At 42.2% G+C, this 21,946-nt stretch overlaps 5 protein-coding genes across 13 annotated transcripts in view; 3 read left to right on the forward strand and 2 right to left on the reverse strand.

Moving 5' to 3' along the window:
• On the forward strand, nt 1–2,188 carry Wcd (U3 small nucleolar RNA-associated protein 18 homolog wicked). Its single transcript, XM_076437286.1, has 7 exons — nt 1–306; nt 381–596; nt 670–841; nt 903–1,088; nt 1,146–1,337; nt 1,407–1,575; nt 1,665–2,188. Exons 1-7 carry the CDS (start codon nt 140–142, stop codon nt 2,126–2,128), a joined length of 1,566 nt encoding a protein of 521 aa, XP_076293401.1. The 5' UTR covers nt 1–139; the 3' UTR covers nt 2,129–2,188.
• On the reverse strand, nt 2,179–6,060 carry Deaf1 (deformed epidermal autoregulatory factor 1). Of its 2 annotated transcripts, none has more exons than XM_076437287.1 (4): nt 5,445–6,060; nt 4,155–4,646; nt 3,606–4,067; nt 2,179–3,511 (listed from the first exon to the last, which is right to left on the reverse strand). In XM_076437287.1, the coding sequence occupies exons 1-4, from the start codon at nt 5,829–5,831 to the stop codon at nt 3,311–3,313; spliced, it is 1,542 nt and encodes a 513-aa protein (XP_076293402.1). In that variant the 5' UTR covers nt 5,832–6,060; the 3' UTR covers nt 2,179–3,310. The 2 variants fall into 2 exon arrangements, with proteins under 2 accessions (XP_076293402.1, XP_076293403.1); XM_076437288.1 differs by having other exon boundaries at nt 5,565–6,046.
• Nucleotides 5,871–9,322, forward strand: LOC143215282 (uncharacterized). 3 transcript variants are annotated; one of them, XM_076437299.1, is made up of 5 exons: nt 5,871–6,834; nt 6,918–7,153; nt 7,506–7,719; nt 7,802–7,965; nt 8,352–9,322. In XM_076437299.1, the coding sequence occupies exons 1-5, from the start codon at nt 6,741–6,743 to the stop codon at nt 8,394–8,396; spliced, it is 753 nt and encodes a 250-aa protein (XP_076293414.1). In that variant the 5' UTR covers nt 5,871–6,740; the 3' UTR covers nt 8,397–9,322. The 3 variants fall into 3 exon arrangements, with proteins under 3 accessions (XP_076293414.1, XP_076293412.1, XP_076293413.1); XM_076437297.1 differs by having other exon boundaries at nt 5,871–6,434; nt 6,732–6,834; nt 7,802–8,494; XM_076437298.1 differs by having other exon boundaries at nt 7,802–8,053; nt 8,352–8,492.
• Nucleotides 8,480–21,946, forward strand: part of LOC143215279 (uncharacterized) — a 17,966-nt gene continuing 4,499 nt past the window's right edge. Inside the window, exons 1-8 of one of the 3 annotated variants that reach the window (XM_076437290.1) lie at nt 8,480–8,619; nt 8,698–9,750; nt 9,813–9,965; nt 10,065–10,200; nt 10,276–10,403; nt 10,518–10,808; nt 11,093–11,347; nt 11,417–12,262. In XM_076437290.1, coding sequence (XP_076293405.1) covers nt 9,537–9,750; nt 9,813–9,965; nt 10,065–10,200; nt 10,276–10,403; nt 10,518–10,808; nt 11,093–11,347; nt 11,417–11,535 — 1,296 coding nt within the window. In that variant the 5' untranslated portion in view covers nt 8,480–8,619; nt 8,698–9,536 and the 3' untranslated portion in view covers nt 11,536–12,262. Of the gene's footprint in view, nt 9,751–9,812; nt 9,966–10,064; nt 10,201–10,275; nt 10,404–10,517; nt 10,809–11,092; nt 11,348–11,416; nt 12,263–14,965; nt 15,089–21,946 lie in introns of those variants that run through there. The other 2 variants (XR_013010345.1, XM_076437289.1) reach the window with 2 other exon arrangements.
• Nucleotides 11,617–21,559, reverse strand: LOC143215280 (band 7 protein AGAP004871). 4 transcript variants are annotated; one of them, XM_076437293.1, is made up of 10 exons: nt 21,409–21,559; nt 20,649–20,775; nt 15,187–15,296; nt 14,564–14,636; nt 14,414–14,496; nt 14,151–14,354; nt 14,014–14,069; nt 13,861–13,939; nt 13,673–13,774; nt 11,617–13,551 (listed from the first exon to the last, which is right to left on the reverse strand). In XM_076437293.1, the coding sequence occupies exons 2-10, from the start codon at nt 20,740–20,742 to the stop codon at nt 13,441–13,443; spliced, it is 912 nt and encodes a 303-aa protein (XP_076293408.1). In that variant the 5' UTR covers nt 20,743–20,775; nt 21,409–21,559; the 3' UTR covers nt 11,617–13,440. The 4 variants fall into 4 exon arrangements, with proteins under 4 accessions (XP_076293408.1, XP_076293406.1, XP_076293409.1 ...); XM_076437291.1 differs by lacking the exon at nt 21,409–21,559 and adding an exon at nt 20,898–21,279; XM_076437294.1 differs by lacking the exons at nt 20,649–20,775; nt 21,409–21,559 and adding an exon at nt 16,499–18,155.

The raw sequence follows: 21,946 nt of genomic DNA on the forward strand, positions 1-21,946 counted from the left end.
ATAACAGTCCATAAGTGATGATAAGTGACGTATATGTGAACGAGTCCGCGTGTATGCAAAACACTGTAGTGAGGTTATATGTTGGAAATACATAATTGTTTATTGTTTTGCTATGTATTGATTTAAATAAGTAATAAAAATGAGCGAAACAACTGCAAAGAAACATGGGACGGTCGCACGGAAATCCACTGTGCATAAAAAGCTTCCAAAGAAACGTATGCCTACGAAGACACTGTACAATCAAAAATTTACTGAGCCTTTAAAAAAGAAACGGAAAAATAAATACAACCCAGAAGAAGAAGCCAGGTATAGTTTTCATATAATTCGTAAATGTCATTTGAATGGATTTCGTAAGTTCTAATGCATAATATTTTATACAGGTTGGAAAGAATCGTGTTTGGCGATCCAAGTGATATTATAAACAATTTGTTAAACGACGAGACCGAAGCTGATTTGGACGAAAGCATTGATGTCAATGATGATATCACTTTAGACAGTGATGTAATTGAAGATTCAGATGAAGAAGGCGATGACAATGTTGACACAAACCGTCGGAGACGACAGGCATGGGTCGACGAAGACGACGATAAATATTCGTATGTATATTCACACATCGAACTATTATTTCGTTTAATTTGTTTATCATTTTCTGATTGTACTTTACATTAGAATGCGAGCAGCTACGATTGCACAGGATCGATACCTACCCTCTGATATTCCACAGAAATTATACAAAGACTATCTGCGTACACAGCATAAACAGTATGTAGGCACTCCGAAGTGGGCTAAGTTTAAAAAGATAGAAGAAGACACTGATGAATTAGACAAAGATCTATTGAAGGTAATAAAAAGCTGGCACCCCTTAAATTTGTATTATTTTTAATAGTACTGTACTTTTTTAGCATAGTTCCCATTTGGAGAAACCAAAACTGAAGAACTTACCTAAGAGTATAATCGATATAAAAGCCTTAAATCCGATTAATAAACAAACGCATGTAGAAGGACCGGTTATATCAAGCGTAGAATTTCATCCGTCTTCCACTGTAGCACTGGTTGCCGGCACATCCGGTACACTGTCTCTCTTTCAGGTAATTACCTATTATACAAATATGTATAAAATATATTGAATGATTATACAATTACAGGTAGATGGTATAGAGAATACTAAACTGCATTCAATGCAATACAAAAAATTTCCTATCAGCGCAGCAAAATTTTTAAGAGATGGTACAGAAGTTCTAATTGGTTCTCAATATTATCCGTATTGTCATTCCTACAATCTAATTAGCGGAAAAACAAATAAAATACTATTACCGCATGGAGTAACAAATATACCGGTTCGTATAACTATATTTCTGAAGATTTTACATGAAGATACGACCTAAACTTTCCAAATAAATATTTAGGATTACGAAGTATCTCCAGATGGGAAATTGATAGCTTTCAGTGGCCGTACAGGGGAAATTTATTTATTATCCAGTTCATCGAAGGAACTGGTCGGCACTTTGAAGATGAATGCACGATGCAGAGCGTTATGTTTCACACCAGACAGTAAAACGCTCGTTACACACGGCGGTAAGTGTTACATAGCGCATATTCTTCTCTATTAGCTTCGATATATTACATTAATAATTGTTATTTAATTTTGTTATGGACAACTGCAGACAGTTCTGAAATGTACATTTGGGATGTAAATAGTCGTTCGTGTGTACATCGTGCTATAGACGATGGATGTCTAAGTTGCGAATCTATCGCAATGGCTCCGAGCGGTCAATTTTTGGCGACAGGTAGTAAGGAGGGTGTTGTAAACTTGTACGATACGAAAACTGTGTTAGAAAAACAAAATCCTGTTCCTTTGAAAATTTTCTTAAATCTTGTTACATCGATTACCAGCTTAAAGTTTAATTCTTATTCCGAGATACTAGCAATGGCTTCGGATAAAAAGCATAATGCATTTAAAATGGCACATTTACCGTCGTTTACTGTCTTTTCGAATTTCCCAACGTTTCAAACAAACATGTCCATGCCCGAAGCCATCAGCTTTTCTCCGGGTAGTGGTTACTTAGGCATCTCAAACAGATCCGGTAGTGCCTTTTTATACAGACTAAAGCATTACGGAAATTATTAGATGTCACGTACTTTGTATAATATAATACACACAGATATTAAATCATTTTTAGAACAGAAACTGAACGCTAATTTCCTCATTATTCTTCGCATTTTATTGAAAAACGACATCTTGTATTTGTACATAGAAAGTTCTCATTGGTAAATAAGATGCAGAGAACCTATCAGTGGGAAAAAATATTAGTTTATTCATCTCTCTGGTTTTAGATATATAAATGCAACAAAAACTGTCTACTATCTACCCGGTATAATATTTCTACCATGTCAGATTGAGTAAACATATTTTCTCATGTGTTTTATTTAAAAAAACATATTAAAAATACTAGGCAAATAATACATCTTCGACTATGTATCACGTTCATCTTTTACTTGCATTATTTTCAGGAGTTTGTGTGGATTTGTATTTGTATACGATGTATACAAATCTAAAAATTGATGTTCTTAAAAATATTCAAGCGAATTAGTTACGATTATATTCTTGCAAAATTGATTCGATATAACAAAGTACGAATAAAAGTATCTAATAATCTTTCTCTTAGTATTTGTACTAAAAAATGAATAGTAAAGCGGTATCACTTTTCAAAAATTTTACTAATAAAAATAGCATTACAAAATAATATCTACAAAACAGAAAACACTTTTGTAATGATGTACATAAATAGTTTCCATAGAAGCTTAACTATCTCCTTTGGTCGATTTAGATTTTTATTTAAAAAAAATCATAAAAGTATATTTTCTAATTTGTAATACGTATACATATGTATACACATATGTTTTAGGGACATAACATCGTATTGCAAATATACGTATTTATACGTGAATACATACGTATATGCATACGGCGTGCGTACGCTTTCGTGAAGCATATTTCCATGCCATTTCATTCGCATAATCATTTGGTATATGATTTTTGACCATTTCATCAACGTTTCTCATGTTCTCCGGCCATGATCCTGAATAAGTTTCCACTTCTCTGTATGTATATACTTATGCACTTAATAATATCATTACACTTTAGCTTATACGCGTATAAAATATTTACTACGGTATATACAGAACTTTGACCTTCAAGTCATTAAACAAATCTGTGTTAAGTCTTCGTCTCTTCTTTCAATTTTGAAGTTTGTAAGTTTGTTTGTTCAGTGTCTATATTCCTTTGGTGAATTGGTGTGAGGAACACTAGCTATTGGTCCCCCGTAGTCGTCGCAAGAGCACTGGTATCACCACTACTACTTTCTACTATTAGCATTACAGTTTCAGCAGCACCCCGAACACATTCTACTTGATGACCTGCCCAATCCTTACGTTGACAAAACGTAGAACAATACGGCGTTCGTCTACATAAAGAGCACTCTGCGAATGCTTCCCTGTTGCAATTGGCGCACTACAATACAAAACATAAAGAAATCGATTAAACATGTACAGATTCTATTTCTTTTTTATAGAATTCAAAGTTGTTATATATATATATATATTACTTTTTTGTTATGAGTATCCGATGCTGGTTGTAACCCAACAGTTTCAATAACATCTCCCCTACCTCCTAATTGGGCTACTAGTGCTTGCTCTCTTCTTTGTTGTCTAGTTACTTCTTTAGCTTCTTCTAAAGTTCTCCTAAACTCGTAAGCTAGCTTTAACATTTTATTCGACACTTCGTCGAGTTTTTTAAACACATCGTCGGTCTGTCCGTTTTCCGTTTGGTGTACGCTTTGAACGACTCCGTCTTGATCTTGCGGTTGCTGCACAACCAACCCATCAGTCGAAACAAACTGTGGCCATACTTCTTTGTCAGGTATAACGACTTCACCGTCGCTTTCGTCGTTGTTACTTCCATCGCGGGAGTTGTCGCTTTTGATCTTTCGCGTCGGTATATCTCCGTCCGACGGGTCCCTCGTTCTTTTTCTACGCTTGTAGGGCGTAAATAATCGTACTGGACCTGTCTGTAATAGTCAGTATACAATCGGTAATAACTATCGATATTCTACGTACATACATTAATAATTAAGTAATTCAATTAACATGCCTACCGCGCTATCATCGTCGCAACACGCCGCGCAAGTACAAGAAGTAGCATGCGGTTTTAAAATTTGCTCATCTATCAAGGTCTGCAAACTTCTGCCGCCGAATCTAATACTGCGCTTCCAATCTTTGCTAGACGCTCTTCCGCAGAGCGCCTCAAATTCACTTGGGGTATACCATTCCTGGCCAAGCTTGATACATCTCCCTCTGGCTCCAGACCCGAAACGACTTTTGTGTAGCTCCGCATTCGTGTTCTTACACCTGACAGGCAACACCGCCAAATTAGCAGATTCTGACCAACTGCATATTTGCTGGTTATTCCCAGTCGAGACGTGTATCTGTTCGGATTCGTGTTCCTCTGTACTATTCTGAATTACTATGTGCGTCGCTTTTAATTCTCCGTTCCACCGTAGAGGGTCAGAGTCCTTGTCGGTACGAGGTTCACAGATAAAACCGTTGTCCACGCATAGCATCTGCTTGAACTGGCCAGATCCGGGTAGCTGAAAGAGAAAACTGCTTATTACAAATGCACTGCATTTTGAATGGGATGCTAGTGACTCCAGAAACATTCTTTATAGAATTATAATCGTATCCAAGTGAAAACATTGGCGCAATCTGCAGAGGATTAACAGGGTAGATTTGTTTCCAGGATTGCAAAAGTGTGGGATGCGTTTTCTCATTTCAGTAGTTGAAAAGCTAGATAGAAGATCAATGTAGAGCTCAGTTGCCTTCAAAAGTCCTATTTTTACGTTTACAAGGCAAAATTTGCATTATTCAGCAGCATATAGCTGTCGCAACTTTAATTAAATAGCTACATGCATAGCTTTATGCTTCCAAATAATGCAAATTACGCCTTGTAAATGTAAAAACAGGAAATTTAGATGCGACTGCGGCCTAGAGAAGGCTAATCGCGCAATCCTAGAAACGAGTCTATCCCCTTTAACCCTTGTGTAACCAACCAGATATCCGGGTACCCATTTACTCCATTTCTTTCAACAGCTGGTTAATATTCCTCTAGAAATATTACAAACTGTTTCTGAATGTCCATTCTTTGCTCGCTAACATATTACTTTATAATCTTAAAATGAGAGTTTGTGCAATGCTAATATATTATTTTATAATCTTAAAATAAGAATTTGTGTAAATACATTAAACACAAAAGATTTTAAATAATCCATACATTTTGGTTGGCCACATAAGGGTTAACGTTGGACTATCATTTCTAAAATTTCTAACACGCGTGTGCGCTACGCGCGTACACCATGATTCGCGGTGTACGCGTAGAATATGAAACAAACCCAACCCTCGTCCATGCCAATCGTGGATCCGTTGATCGAGAAAAGAAAATCGTCGAGTATTAATCGAATTGATATCGATAAGAGGAAAGGATGAATGAAGAGATCCTTGTTTCGACGGACCTGCAACTGATCCGAGGTGATGACGTTGAAGGTCGTGCCGTTGGTTGAGTTCGCTACACCGATGATAGAACCAACAGGCAAAGAAACCGGTACACCGACTCCTGGAACACCAGCAACACCCGGTACCGAAGTGACGCTTGCCGTCACCGCGACGGGATGCGCCTCGTGTTCGGTCGTTAGGGCGGACGCCTCCTCGGTCTCGCTCGTCAACGGTTCGGACATGTCCGGTAGCACGGCGACACTTTCCGATGTTTGACTCTCCTCCATTTCGGCTGTTCTCGCCTCTCGAGCACACAATGGCGTCAGCGCACGCTCAACGCAGCTGCAGCGCCACGATTTTTTTATGGCCGCCGCTGCGTGCGATTACTCGCGACGCGCAACACAACGGGACGCTTCGGCTTCCTCGTTCCTCGACGATCGGACTAGAAAATAACCACGATCGAATCTGAAATTACAAGTGCCTCGGCGAGACGAACGCAACGTTAGATAATCGCATTTTCATTCTTTCTATCCAACGGAATCCTTTCCGAGCTTCCTACGGTGTACGTACAGTATTTAGGAGTACCAGTCTCCGATGTCGAGTGCCATCTTTATGTTCGTCGAACAGCGCTCTATTTGAAATTCCTCTTTGCACGTTTCGAACGGTTCGTTGAATATCGACTCGCAGAATGTTTGCAAAAGATAAGTATCCCCTTTTATTGTAGTTGACGGTACGCGAGCATTGTCGAAGAAGCGGTACCAACCATGCTTGGACCGTACGGAATAACATTGCCGGCGGCTATGTATCGCGGAGACCAGTAACCTCTATTTTTCTGTTGGATTTGAACACGATTTGAACTACCGTTCGCGTAAACACCTAAATACGTCCCGGTAATTAATCGTATTTGTCCTGACCCCGAACAGTCGTCAACTTTTAATTAATTATCATTAGGCTGCGGATCTTTATGCATTCATGGCTTATGAAAATTTTGAAGGAAGGCTCGAATATAAAATTTGATAGAATTTTGTAGAATTTTTATTTGTTGTAGATCTACAAAGGCTGTTTACATTAAAAATAGAATTTTATCTCATTCCACTTTCTTCAAATTTGTCTACAAAAATTGGAAAATGCATAACATCCGCAGTCTACATAATTATCATGCAGAATTTTTAAATGATTCGTTGTAGTCAGTCACTATGCATTCGAAGAGTGACAGTTCCTCGTACCATGCTGCACAGGGCGTTGAAGGTAATCTAGAAGAGGTAGAGGAAGCTGAATCAGCTGCGTTAGGTATATCGTTCATTCATTTTAAGGATATTCGAACAATTAGGAAGAGGTTTTTATTATGTTAGACATGAGTACATGTATTTCAGAGAATGTTCAAGAGTCGAAGGAAACGGGATCGGTAAAGAGAATGACTGAATTATCGACGATTGGTACGCAGACCCCTCTAACGTTGGTCAGGCTAACTGTAACACAGTCGTCGTCCGGTAGGCAATTTATCGACTCGACGACATTACCGACTCGATTCAGTTACGAAACTGGCCACGATCTCGAAGAATCCCGCGAAAATGCGACATATTTTGCACGCAAGCTTTTGCAGAGCAAGGTATTTCCTGCTACACTTGTCTCTGAAATCGAAAAATTTCAATCTAAAGCAAATTTTCATTGGCTGCATTTAGGTAACCAGAATTCATTGCCTTTCTCCTATGTAGTCCAGTAGATTTGGACGAGGAAATGCCAAAAATCCAAGTTTCCATCATGGGAGATCAGTGGTTCAAAAGCGTTTATAGTTGAGCAATTTTCAGTGTTTTTGACAGATAAGAGTGTCGCCACTCTAATAGGGACTGAAACTTGGATTTTTGGCATCTTCTCAGCAAAATCTACTGGATTAAATACATAGGAGAAGGACAAACATTTCTGGTTACCGAAGGTAAGTTTAACCTTTTCATTCGCTTTAGACGTCGGTCACGCTTAGCCGAGAAGCTACGACGCAAGCAACGCCGCCGTATCCGTCACTAATGCCCAAAGCTTCGCAAGACACTATGCAAATATCTGTGTCGCTCACCTCGTCGACAAGTGGCCAACAAAATGAAGTTTTAACCGTGACTACAAATTACGCGGCACCGTCACCCGATGCGCGTAGCTTATTGCTCCACGTCGTCAACGAATCTGGTACATTCTGTTAACGATTTCTTTGTGCTGTCCAATCCAAAGTATTTATTGTAATGTACTGACGCTCGTACGTTTTGTCAAGACAACGATGACACGCCAAATTCGTCTGGATGTTCGGGTGCGTTGGATGCGACATCGTCGAGCAACAGGGACACGACAAGTAGCACTCTGTCGTCGCTTGGAACTAGCAATCAGCAGTGGAGTTTTTCTAGTTGTTTGCAATGCGTGCCGATTACGAACGACGAAGTATTGAAATTTCCATACCGTAACCAGTGTCTTCTAGCATTAACCGAATCATACAGGGTCTGGCAGAATAATATCCCGGGTTTGAGATGTACATCGACGAGGCATCCTTAACCCTCATGTAGCCCCAACCAAAATGTATTTTAGATTATTTAAAACCTTTTGTATTTAACATATCTCCACAAATTCTTATTTTAAGACTATAAATTCATATGTTAGCAAGCAAAGAATGGACATTCAGAGAAATTTTGTAATATTTTTAGAGAAACATTAACAAATTGTTGAAAGAAATGCAATAAATGGGTACCCGGTTGGCTACACAAGGGTTAATACTAGAATATCTTGTTTACAATCAGGATATCAATTGTGCTTGTTTGCGTACTTTTCAGAACCGGGAAATTATTCGGCCGATCCCGCAAGATAACGGAAACTGATTCACGGAATAGACGTACACGCGTGCTCACATGAGAGATGCACCGCCAACGTATTCGTCGATATTTGCCAGACGCCCGCCAATGCGTAATTGGGGACCGTTTCGACCGACAAATCAATCGTCTTTCGTTGCTCCGATACCACCTCCGAGTTACGCCCAAGCACAGGCACAAGCGCAAGGAATGTGTCTCACGTCTTTCTCCATGGAAGATCAGCTGTTCACCGGTTCACGTAACAGAATATCTTCGCTCGATCGGGCGGATTATCGATTCACGATTTAGTAACGATTCGCTTTGCTTGCAGCGAATGAGAATCGACTATGGGCCGCAAGACCTACGACCGCCGTGTGCCCCCGTTGCACCGCGATCGTCGTCACAGCTGTAGAAGTTCGTCAATCCGCAATTACTCACATTACCGCTTTCGCGCTGCTATTCTGCGGGTATAAGTTTTACAAACAACAGTCGAGAAACACGTACTTACAAGCGGATAAAAGAAATCTTTCATTCGCAGATGCTGGCCGTGTTGCATGCTACCGTACTGCTTGGGTTCGTGCAACAACATAGACCATTATTGTCCTGTGTGTCGCGCTCATCTTGGAACCTACAGACCGTGCTGACAAACGCTTAGTGCAGCATTTAGAAAGTTCGCTTTCTCTCTTATCAGCCTATGCATCTAACGCATTTTCCAGTCAAGATAATGCTCCGCCATCCATTGTACCAAACAAAGATGGAAAGGACCGTATTCACAAAGATGTTATCGTTCTTTACCGTCAACGGTTGTCGCTTTAGAGAGCGTTAGAATGCGGTCTCCGACGTAGCGCCAGCTGCAGCTCAAGGGGTCGAAATTCATTTAATTGCAGGGGGAAAGTAAAATTACCGTCTCGACACGATGGCTGAGCACAATGGTCAATAAAATCATTTGACTTTCACCATATTTATTTACGAACCGTTTCGACGCTAGTACCCGCGCTTCAGCAACGCGATGCGCGGATCGTTTAAACGCGACGCGCGGATCGTTTAAACGCGACCGCAAGTATATTATCTTTTCGCACGTGCTTTTGTCTCCCAGTCGTGTCAGGACCGATTCAGGCTTGCTTACTAGTACGACAACAGAAGGTTTTTGTTACTGCGTCTCTTATAACAATGCGTTTCTATCATTTTCTCGCGTTTATACTATACGCGTCCACAACGTGCATCGACGCCGATGCGTGGGATGCTCTGAGAAGGTTTACGCATTTCTGGCAAAGAAGCAATGTTCGCACGAAGGAAACGTTGTCGCGGGATTCGCCGAAAAGTACGTTGAAATCGAGCAACGTCCAAAACGGTGCACCGAGTCACATTGGCCGAGAGAAACGAAGTAAGTGCGTATTGGTTGTCTTTGTTAACGAAATTTCATTCATTGGATTCATTTGTGTGTAGTTTTTCCATTATTCACCGTGGTGAGGTTCGACAATAACATTTGCGCTGGATTGAACGGCGAGAATGGTACTTGCCTGGGAGCATCGGAGTGCTCGCAACGCGGTGGCGTGTCGAGCGGGATTTGTGCTAACGGTTACGGGGTTTGTTGCATCGGTAAATTTATTATGTATTTATTTTTCGCTGTGATGCGTATTACAGTGTTTTCTCGATAAATGCCCCAAATGTCTGGCAATAATTCTTTGATTGCATCAGTAACTGTATCTTGCGGCGAGACGACTAGCATTAACAACACTTATTTCGTTAATCCGAATTATCCGTCGAATTTCGACAGCACGGAGTCTTGTCAGTTGACCCTCGTCAAATCGCATCCATCTGTGTGTCAGTTTAGGTGAGCTCGGCACTCTATTTTCGTATTTCAGTATTTTATTATTCTGAATCATTGGGAATTGCGCCTAACTTTCAGATTGGATTTCATCCTGTTTAATATAAGGGGACCGGAAACCACGAACAATCAATGCGTTTACGATCAGTTCATCGTGTCCGGGGGAAACCCGGTGCCCCCTATTTGTGGCATCAACAATGGAAATCATAGTACGTATAGCAGCACGATCACAAAACATCTATTTTATAACAAGTTTGACACTGTAGAATATATTTCCACTAAAAGATTGAGACATTATGGAAAATGACCGACATATCTTTCAGTTTACATCGACGTCGGGGTCGGACAAACGAACCCTGTCACATTAACGTTCGTCACGAGCGGAGGCTCCTTCTCCCGATCCTGGAAAGTTCGAATATCGCAAATCCGTTGCGACACCATATACAGAGCCGAGGAAGGATGTCTGCAGTACTTCACCGGCATATCCGGCCAAATCAAATCGTTCAATTACGATCCAAACACGGGACTGCAGCTGTCGAATCAGGATTACAGTATTTGCATTCGAATGGAAAGAAATTTTTGTGGAATCCAATATATGGCGTGTCCGATCGATGGTAAGGTCAATCTTTTGTTAAAGGGTGCATTGAAATTGTACAGTAAAGTCGCGATCTATCTCCCATCGCCTGTTCTGAGCAGGGACAGAAATCGTGTGGGGAAACTGCTTTTTTATGACGGGGTCGACCGCGCCGACAGAACAGAGTGTATAAAAAGTAATGGTAATCCGTTCTAGGGGTGAATCTACACCTCTGGACCTCAAGTCCAGACCCCTACACCTCAGGGAGCTAGATCGCGACTTTATTGTATTTTGAATAATAATTGGTTGATGTTTAACGAACAGGTCAGGCAATGGTACCGCCTAACGGAACTCCGGCCGCGCAGATGCTACGAAGCAGCTCGTTCACGTTGACGGGGAACACGCAAGGGACGCAGATTGCGTCGGTGACTGGAGCTGGTTGCCAGGCCGACTGGTTGACGATCCCGTGTGCATCGAACTCTGGCAAACTACCGATGGCGATGATGATGTGCGTCGATCGTATTTGCGGCGGAACATTCAACGCGGAGAATCAAAATTTGAATTCGTCTTCCGTCGTCAGTAAGCGTTTCTCGTTAGACAGTAAATATCGGTGAACGTGTTTTCAATGACTCATTCGATTCTCTTCAGGTACCGTGAAGCCGTTCAGATTGATTTTCCACACGGACAGCATCGAAGCGCCGAACGACGTCGGGAACAGAGGATTTTGCTTGAATTACGTGCAACAACCTTGCACGACCAAGTTGTGATGAGTTTCTGTTCGCTGATTTTTGTTCAGGTAAACCAAAGAATATTAACGACTCCAGTGGATGAGAAAATACAAGTTGATGTGGTTTTGCAAACGTATTCGTATTTTATTTGCCCGCGACAGACCGCGGACGTCACCAGAGTCGATGAAAAAGTTATTCTATATTAACGTAACATAGTATCACAAGTATAGATCGAAGCATGTAACACAGAGGTAGGTTTAGTTCTTGTATCGTTAGGAGATGCAGAGTTTCGGTTGAACATCGTAGAAAGAGAAGGACCGCGACAAAGGTGTGTGAGAATTGTAGAATCTACGCTATTTAATCGTCTGCGTGCTCGCGCAACGTTTGCTATCTAATTGTAAGATGAATTCCACTTTCTCTGCTCACTCGGGAAGGACCACAATTTACACGCATACACGAGTGGAAGTGAATATGTTCCCAGACGCTCCGAGATATATATACTTTCTTTTCTTTTTTAAAGATTCGCCCGTCGTCGCTAATTCTAAAACATTCTCCATTTAATCGATCATGGCGGACAATAAACTTGCACAAAGACTCGCAGTCCGTTGATGACGATGCAACTGAGAGGTGATTTTGTACATTGTCTAATATCCATCGTTTCAGTTAAGTCTTGTGTCGTCGGCTTAATCGAACATTTACGTTTGACGCCGGAAAGTATGCTCGAGAAACACGGACAGCTTTGTACGTTTTAATTGGTCGGTTAAAACGATCGAGTTCCGTGTCGATAACGAGACCTGCTTTTATTCTCGTCGCGCCGCTAGAACTAGGCTACGATCGAGCGCATGGACAAAACTTCAACACGTAGATTTGATATAGGGTGCTCCATTTTTGTGTTCGAGTTTGTCATGAAAATATACGTGCTCGTAATTACGAAAGTGCCTAAATGAAAATTAAAAAAAAAAAGAGTTTATCAGTTATTTCACGTCACATTATTTTAAACGAAATTAATTCAATGTAATTTTTACGATATTGTCGAAAATGAACCGTTAGATAGAGCTTGTTATTTCAACGTTATGTGGAATACATTTAATATCTTTTTCCTTTAAATATATCTCGAAACAAGAAATATTTGACCTACTGTTAGACCGCTTTCATAATTATGGGCACATATGTGTATGTATATATATATCTAATATATAATATGGAATGTAACGAAAATAAATTCTAACAAATCTTTGATATAGCAAATTTCAATCTCGAACACGTGAAAATTCAACGTTTTCAACGACACAATGTACACAACGCGTATATGTATAGTTAGAACAAGTACATAGAAAAGATTTCTAACGTTAAACGTCGAGTTCTCGACTGACGAGGTCGCGAGAACGAGAACGAGAATGCTGTCGTTCGATGTCATCAAAGTATGCGGAACGATCGACAGACTTTTTGTTGCACTATGTCGAATAGATCGTTCGTTAATCATGGTTATACCTGACAGTGAATCGCTGTGACTTGTTCCTCATTTGTTGCACCTTACAGTCTGTTTTAAGCAGTCGAAGTTAAATAAGTTATCAAAAAATACGAGTGAAAGTTCGAGAAAGGTATATACGGTGTTCTGAAAAATTGGTCGATATAATCAGTTAGTGTGCGGTCACAGTGCGAAAGTATTGTTTTGCGTCGTGGACGCGAGTTACAAACTTATGCTACATAATACTGTATCGAATGAGCACGTCCGGAAAATCGTAAGTGAATAAGTTTAGAGCCTGTACGTGTATCGAGATCGAGTATTATTAAATTAATGGTGTAACGATCACGTTTGAATATCGACAGCTCGCTTCGTGGATTGAATTTTCTAGGGCGTGTATGAAGACCCCTATCACCCGGCTGTCCTCGCGATCTCTTGGTATCGCGGAGCGATTCGGAGGAACGGATCGCGACTCGCGATTACATCGTGTTGTCCTTGTGGGCGGACGCTTTCATGAAGTAAGTCAACAAGTCGATAGGCAGCGGGAACACGATCGTCGAATTCTTCTCCGCCGAGATCGTGTTCAGAGTCTGTAAAGGATGCAAGAATTAGTACGAATCGTAAACCGAGTTCCTTTTAATAATCCCTAAAAATGAAGCATTTCTATTCTAAGACGGAAGCTAGAGACTTCGAGGAGGTCCTTGCGCGTACCTGTAAGTAGCGAAGCTGCAAAGCGGCAGGAGAGTCTCCTATCACCTCGGATGCCTCCCTCAACGCTCGGCTAGCTTTCTGTTCGCCCTCTGCCGCGATCACCTGTAATCAACGCGAACAAATTGACTCGGCGCCTTTCTTGTATAAAAAGATATTCTTGTAATAATTTAATTTTTAGCGAGACGAACCTTGGCGCGAGCCTCTCGAGCGGCTTCAGCTTCCGCGGCCATGGCTCTTTGCAGCTGAACAGGCAGCCTTACGTCCTTGCTGTACAATAAATTTCAAAAACGATACTCTCTCATGCTATGAAACCATGGGATTCGAGAGGTGGAGTTACTCACATTTCCACACGCTCGACTTTGATCCCCCACGTGTCGGTAGCCTCGTCCAACGATACCTGGAGGTTCGATTATACATGTAATTGGAGCGTTTACACTTTCTACGGTTTAATTGTCCCGGGAGATGATTATGCATCTACCTGCATGTTGCCTGAAATGGTCTCGCGCTCGCTGAGAATTTCATGAAGCGGTCTGGTGCCCATTGTGTTCCGAAGCATGGTCTGAGCCAGCAGCCTGGTGCTGTGGTGTGCATTCTCGACGTTCGCGATCGAAATCGTCGCGTTGTTCACGCGATAGTACACCACCGCGTCCACCGAAACCGTCACGCTGTCTTTCGTTAGCACCTGTCACGATGCAGAACCTTTTTACAGTCCGTTCGCGATTTATGAGACGTTAGATTTACCTCTTGCGGTGGCACGTCGTAGGTCCGAGTCCGTAGATCGACGCGAGCGTAATTGTCCACGCACGGCAGGATGAAAAAGATTCCTGAAAGTTTCAGAATGTATTTCCTCGTTCTTGTGCTCGACCGCACAATATAAAGTGAAAAAGTTACCGGGTCCTTTGGCGCCGCCGGACAGGAGCCGCCCCAGTCGGAATATCACGGCTCTTTCGTACTCTTGCACCACCTACGGGTAAATTCATGGAAAATCATTAGTCAAACACCACACGATGTCTCAAAGACGTCCGCTTTATGTCCATTTCAGGTCTGAACGTCTTACGACCTTTTGACGTATGCGAAACAATGCTTTTAGGTTGAAAAATAATCCCCAAAAACTTTAAGTTACTAACCCAGGCAAACACCCTAAACTTTACCATTATTTTTGCAGAGAATCCATTGAGAAGTTCGCGCCTGATTTCTCATCGAAATCCAACAAGGAATCGGGCACGAACTATTCCGCACCGACCCGATATAATTCGCGGTGCGATTAATTGCTAATGATGTTGTGGTTTTCAGGAAGCGTGGGATTGAAACCGATCAGCCGTTTAACGGCGTAAAGTGACCATAGAGAGGGATAACGGGAAGTGAATGGACACCGAAGGAGATCGCGACGAACTCGAGGAACAAGAATAGAATCTGGTGAGTGGATGACCGATATTTTTAGATTTATAGTACGTCGTCGAGGGGGTCGCCGTACTCGTCGATAGAATGAGACCAGGGGCGGTAGGAGCTCTCACCTTGAAGCAGATGAAGAGGGAAAACGGCATCGTTAATATCACGACGACCCAGGACAGTGCCACTAGGATGGTCTTGCAGTTGTTGGGGGCCTCTGGTGTCTTATCCTCCGCTGAAACATTCGGTAATCGTCGGTGAAACGAGTAAAAAGCGGCCAGTCTTCGTGCTACGATAACAAATTACTCTTATCCGGTTATCTCGAAAGCTGTCGCGAAGAATGCTTGCTGGAGACGATAACGTCTAGTTACATAGTCTAATTAGCCTCGTCCGAGGGGCTGTTATTCAAGGGTTGGGATAGGTTCGCTCGGCTCGACTTGACTCAACAGGATAGTCGATATTTCGTCTATCATTGCACGCTAAACCTTGCCCCTCGCCCCACTTTCCCTGTTTCCGAAGGAACAACAGGTCCCCCTTTGTCGGCCACTCGAATCTTTCGATCGAGAGCGAAGCAACTGGTTCAGCCGGGTTGAGTCAAGCCGGCCGTATCGCGGAGATCCTAAAGTTTAGCAACCTTCGTCGACCGATAACCCCGATCTCTACCGGTTCGATTATCGTCGAAGTTTTCCTTTAAACGTCCTACAAATTCCAGAATCAACTCCGAAATCAGGCGATCGACCAAAACGACCTGCGTTCCATTAGCCTAATGAACTTGTCCGAATTCCTGAAATGTCCCGTTAACTTCGTTCTTCCACTGAATAATTAACATCTCCGAGCGTTGTCCGCTTCGCGTTCATCCCCCCCGCGATTTCAGACTGGAACGCGACGGAGATGCATATTTATAGTGGTGTTCATTCTTCTTATTGATTGCAAGAATGGTCGGTCCTCGCTCGGATCGATATAAACACTGTGTGTACAACCTACATTCGCAAAACGATGGCTCGATCGCTCGATGGCCTGACGGCGACAGATGAAAGAGGAGGATGAACGCGGCGCGACAACGCGGAAGCGATGGCGTCGCAAAATGGAACGGTCCTGGGGGACAGGATATTCGGGTCAGCCTGTCGGCTGGGACGTTTCCGCGACAGCTAATCAAAGCTGCCGAGCTTCGAGGAGAACGTCGCGTCGTGGGAATACATTATCGGAGTTTCTAGGATAGACCCGGACGAAGAGTAGCCTAATTTCGACCTGGACCTACGCCACGATGTATCTCACAGATTCGGCTATTCATTTTGCAGAAGAAGGATAGTGTTCCACCCCGACTACATCTCTGTATCGTACTAGATCATTTCACAGCACTCCCCTCGGAACCGCACAGCGCGTAACAGGTGAACGAGAAATTCGTTGTCCCGGTAGTTCGCGATCCGCACAGCTTACCGTCCGTCATGTTGACGCGGCTGTTCTCGATCTAGGGATCGATCCTGCACCCGGCGAGAATCCTCTGAAGTGTCTCTCCGAAGTCTAAGCGGACAGAGAAGGGTGCCGGAGAGCCTGTTGTTCTCCGAGGGAACGCGAATGGATCGAGGCGGCTCGAACTCGAGTTTCCGACGCGTTATCCGCGTCTCACGGTTCACTGAGTGAGACCAGTGGCTGCTCGGTCTATGTTTAACCACCCACATTGAAAAGGCCTATCTTCCTCTTTCTCTATCCCCGCGACTGCATCTCTAGTTCATCCGCTCCCTCTCTCTCTCTCTCTCTCTCTCTCTCTCTCTCTCTCTCTCTTTCTCTCGCTTTATCTCGCTCGATCTCGATTTACCCGTCCATGTCCATCTCCGTCTCGCTCCGGCGAGAGCGGCATGCGCGAAGTGCGCGCGACCACCCCTTCCATCAACCCTCTCCGGATGTACTCTTCCTTCGTCCCTCTTTCGCTCCACCCGGCCGGTTCCATTACGAGCATGTGGTTCTTCGATCATCGTTCCCAGTGAAAATCGATCGCCGTTTCGCAGGCCACTCGACTTTGTTTTCTCGCGTGATCGCCGATTCGTGCAGATCGCGCCCCTCAGATTTTCCGCTGCTTTCAAATCGCATCTGGTTTATCGGGGACATTACATCGCGGACAGGAGCATCGCCATGGAAAACGATTGCCGGCTGCCACATGAAATATGCAACGCGGCGCCGGGCTCGATAAATATTAAATCGGTCGCAGTGTTTCCACGCGACGACCGACCGAAACGCCTGGGGAAAAAAATATTGCATCCCGAAGCCTATCGGCTGACTGTGAAACTTCACGCCGTTTTACCAAATTGTTTTTGATCAGAATTCCATCGATCCTTTGTAGACTTATCCTTCTATAAATTTCATCGACTAGTCTTGTAAATACTGTATGCCATATTTTCATTTCCAGGCGACCTTCGACGCGTTATCGATGACTATTACGGACGGAACATTTTTCCCCGTCAACGACACAGCGACGACGATTACGCTTGCTGGTGCGAACGCGTTCCATTTCGAAGCGCCGCGATCGATCTGTACTCGTTGTTAGAAACAATTTGCCGATTGTGTTTATACCCGGTCGGCAGCAATCCATAAGCAAGGTGAATGTTAAACGACACAAGTTCACCTGTGTAAGGCAACGAACGACTTCTCGAGACCGCAGGCAAAGACCGCGTATCTTATACGCCGCACTAGTACATACGTAATGTTCTCCGATCTTCGCCTATTGATGGCCGATCAATGGTCGACCGTTTCTACTTGGCGGATCTGACGAGAAATCGTGGTTCATCTCGCGGCTTTCCGATCGCGTTCGATTCATCTTGTTTTTCCAGAGAATTTGGCCCGAATCTATTTGTTCCGAAAGAAATCGATTCGACTACATTGTTCGGGACAACTTGTTGATTTGCGAATGAAATTGCTGCTGTTACTAAATAGTGTCGAGGAACCCTCAGTTGTGTGAACAGTATTTTAAACTAAATTAATCCAATATCATTTTTACGATATTGTCGAATATGAACCGTTATACATATAGAGTTGGTTGTTTAGACATTCATATGGAGTTCATTTAGTGTTCATATCCTTTTTCTTTAACACTAGAACTACCGAGAACTAATCGCAATTGGCATACACTGCCTTATAATAATGACAAAATTGCGTTTGTTTAGATTTTGTACCAGTTTTGTTTAAATATGTACTTCAATACAGAAGTTGACTAAAATAATTTCTCAGAAAAACATATTTATAGTTTTAATATTTCTAATGGAAGAAATCAGGAGCAATTCATTTTGATTTATCCGGTAGTTCTAGTGTTACGTAACACGAACCAAGAAATACATGACTTAGACCACTTTCATAATTATAAGAAGTATATCACTCAGAGCACTTCCATAATTAACAGCATATTAATTACCTATGGCGTTTGTTTAGTCATGGAGAACTGATTGGTCAAGTTTAACCCTTTGCAGTCGGAGCTATTTAAACAGTAAACCTACCGAGCACTAGAAGCGATTGAAATCTTTTAGCTTACAAAAAAGACAAAACTCCATTCGTTTAGATTTTGTGCAATTTTTATCACAATATGTTATTAGATGTGGCACTTTATAATTTCAATAATTGCCAAATGTAAAATATAGAATATTTAAAACTATAGAATAATTCCATTGTATACGATTCTTTTTAATTTTATGGATATGAAATCGATATAATACCTGGTACAATACATAAATATACAGGGTGACTCAGCTGAAGGAGGCCACCTAAATATCTCCTTTATTTTTAATGGGACAAAAGATATGTATGGCATAATTTAAATGGTATCGAAGGAGGAATATCATAGGAGAACAATTTCTTTTGTCCGGTTATTTTTTCATAGAAAACTAATTTTTTTTATTCCATCTTATAGCGGCTGAAAATATACATTTGAATATGCTCGAGTAATTAACAAGATGGAATAAAAAAATAAAGTTCTCCCGATAAAAAATACGGATGACCTTGCAAAAACTATTAAAAAATAACCGGACAAATAAAAATTGTTCTTCTATGATATTCCTCCTTCGATACCATTGAAATTATGCCATAAATATCTTTTGTGCCATTAAAAATAAAGGAGATATTTACTACCAGCGTATGTAATAACGTAAACAACATCGTGAATAATGGTACAGCAATTTTTAATGGCGACTTTGAGTCGCCACTCGAGCGCTAAGGGTTAATATGCGATAATACAGTGTTTGCATTAGTCTAGCCGTGTATGTATTCCGGTATCGTACGAACCTCTCGAATGGGGCACGATATGATTGTCAGTTTGGTAAACAACGTGTTGGATAGTATTGTATACGTGTTCGTCTGAATTGTGGAAGTACGGAGAACGGAAAATGATTGATGACCTTTCCTCTTCTCCTATATGTAGAACCTATATGTATATGTATATTCGATACGTACGTACGTACATTAGTTGTTCGTAATGGAAAGTTTGACCTTCTTTACACCTGCGTAATATTTCATAGTGGGTCCCGCCCGATCCTATGGATACTTCGATCCCCCGAAACGAAACGAATCGAACTGAAAGTACACGTAAGCGAACAATTTGCGTTTTGAACCGGACCGATCGTCCCTAGAATCTCGTTTGTCCCCGTTTGTTCGCGACAAGGTCGCGGATTGCAACTAGGAGAAAGTCGTAGTAAAGTCCACAGGATAAAGCCGGCCGGGTCCCTGGGGCATCATTCTTTTTTATTAAAATATTTACTCTTATTGCACGAGGTATTTAATTATCATTCAATCAAGGGGGAGTGTTTAGAGCAGTGTTTCCCAAAGTGGGACCCACGCTCCACAGGGGGGCAATTCAACAATTTCCTAGTGATTTCTTCCTAAAACATTTAACCCTTAGCACTCGAGAGGTGACTCACAAGGGAAGGATCCCAAGTGTCCGACTTCGATTTTGATAATTTTTTGTTAGATGATGGATCGCTAATTATGTATGCAAAATATTAGGTGTAATTACTCAATAGTTTCAAAGATATAAACAATTAAAGTTTCAAGTTTTCGAAGTTCCATTAGCCGTGCAAGCAGGTTAAGTTAAATTGTTTGTATCTTTAAAACTATTGAGTAAATACACCAAATATTTTGCATACATAATCAGGGATCCATATACCATCATCTCACAAAAAATTATCAAAATCGATGTCGGACCTTTGGGGTCCTTCCCTTGTCAGAGACACCGCTAAAAATTGCTGTACCATTATTCACAATATCGTTTACATTATTAAATATGTTGGAATCTTACCAATTACTGAACATTCAAGTACTGCATGAGGTATTGTAATCTATCTAGGAAGGTTGTATGTATCTGTGTTCTATCTAGGAAAAAATGTTTAATTTTAGAAGGGTGAAATGTCTTCAGTGAACAATGGAATATTCAAAATTATGTATACGTTACATAGGGGGCATAAGAATTTTAGAAAGGTTTATGTTGGAAAACACTGGTTTAGAGAGTAGTCCCGGTTCGCACTCGCCGGGAGAGATGTGTGTAAACACGCATTTCAACCCTCTCCGCTCAAAACAATATTTAAAAAAAGAGAGGTCGCGGATTACTCACCCCCGATGATGCGGTTCTGTATGTCGTCCGGTCGCGAGTTGATCTGTATCGTGGATCCATTTCCATTGCTTATGTTTGCCATAGGAATGGACATGTCAGGGTTCACTCGTCGATCAGGCCTCGACACCTAGAAACGAAGAAAGGATACGTGTCGCGTGATACATAGACTGCGGCGCGGCAAGAGGAGCGTTTGAATCGCGCGGATCGGATCGGCCGATTCGTGCCAGTAAGAATGCAACGCGGATTTACCTTCATCAAAATGGGTAGCATTCGTCGAGAGCGAACGCGGTTTCGAGCACAGCCTCTGTCACGTTCAAACGACCATCGCGCTAGAACGTGAGTTTACGCGAACAGCAGCGTGGACATGTATCACACGGTACCGTCGTGGTCATGGAAATGCCTGATAATGTTAATTCTGATTGGAGCACGATATCAACAACGCTCTCTCCCTCTCTCTCCCTTTTTTTCTGGGGTCGTTCAGCTTCCGGCACCGTGCACCGAAAGCCGAACGATGGATTCTAACGCGTTCAGTGCCGTCTCGAGTACCGGTACTCGATGGTATATCGACAGTATCGGCCTGAACCAACACAAGGATCTTGCTCCGAATCTTGGATTCGGAACACGATGAACGGTTTCCAAGCTCTGGGAACAGGCTCAATACTTTCGAGATACCTGTGCACCACCCTATCGTTACGAGTCTCGCGTCGTTAGGATATCCAAGCAGCAAGTACGATAGAATAGAAACAAAACATGTAGTCACCTTATCCGTTGGTTGTGCCGCGTCGTTGGGAGAACTAACGGTTCGAATGAAGCAGGCGTCGCGACGCTGAAACGCTTTATACGGGGGTGGCCGCCGCCCCAACTAGTAGTATAGGGTAACGATATACGTAAGTACAATACCTGTATGTATAGTCCGGCGGACGCGATCATTCACCGTTATCCTCCGCTCTGGGAGCCTTCGCTTCACCAGAAATGGATTTTATTCGCATTTCATTAATAAGGCAATTTCCCCACCGTACGAGTTCTGCTCCAATTAAATCGCCGATTTCTGTTCTGATTAAATGTTTGCTTCGTATCAGAGAGTTTGCAAGGTGATGCGAAATCCCGCAAAATAAACCATTTCAATGTTGCATCGATATTAACTGTTCGACCTACAAGTGTAGAGGCTGAACGAGCTTTTTCTAATTTTTTCTAATTGCAGTTATTATATCGTGTCGTAACTTCTTTATTAATATAATAATTTTTTACTCAAATACCTTCTTTTAATAATCAGCAGATATAACGAATTGTTATATTAT

Source organism: Lasioglossum baleicum, chromosome 13, assembly GCF_051020765.1.
Source record: "Lasioglossum baleicum chromosome 13, iyLasBale1, whole genome shotgun sequence".
Classification (NCBI taxonomy): domain Eukaryota; kingdom Metazoa; phylum Arthropoda; class Insecta; order Hymenoptera; family Halictidae; genus Lasioglossum; species Lasioglossum baleicum.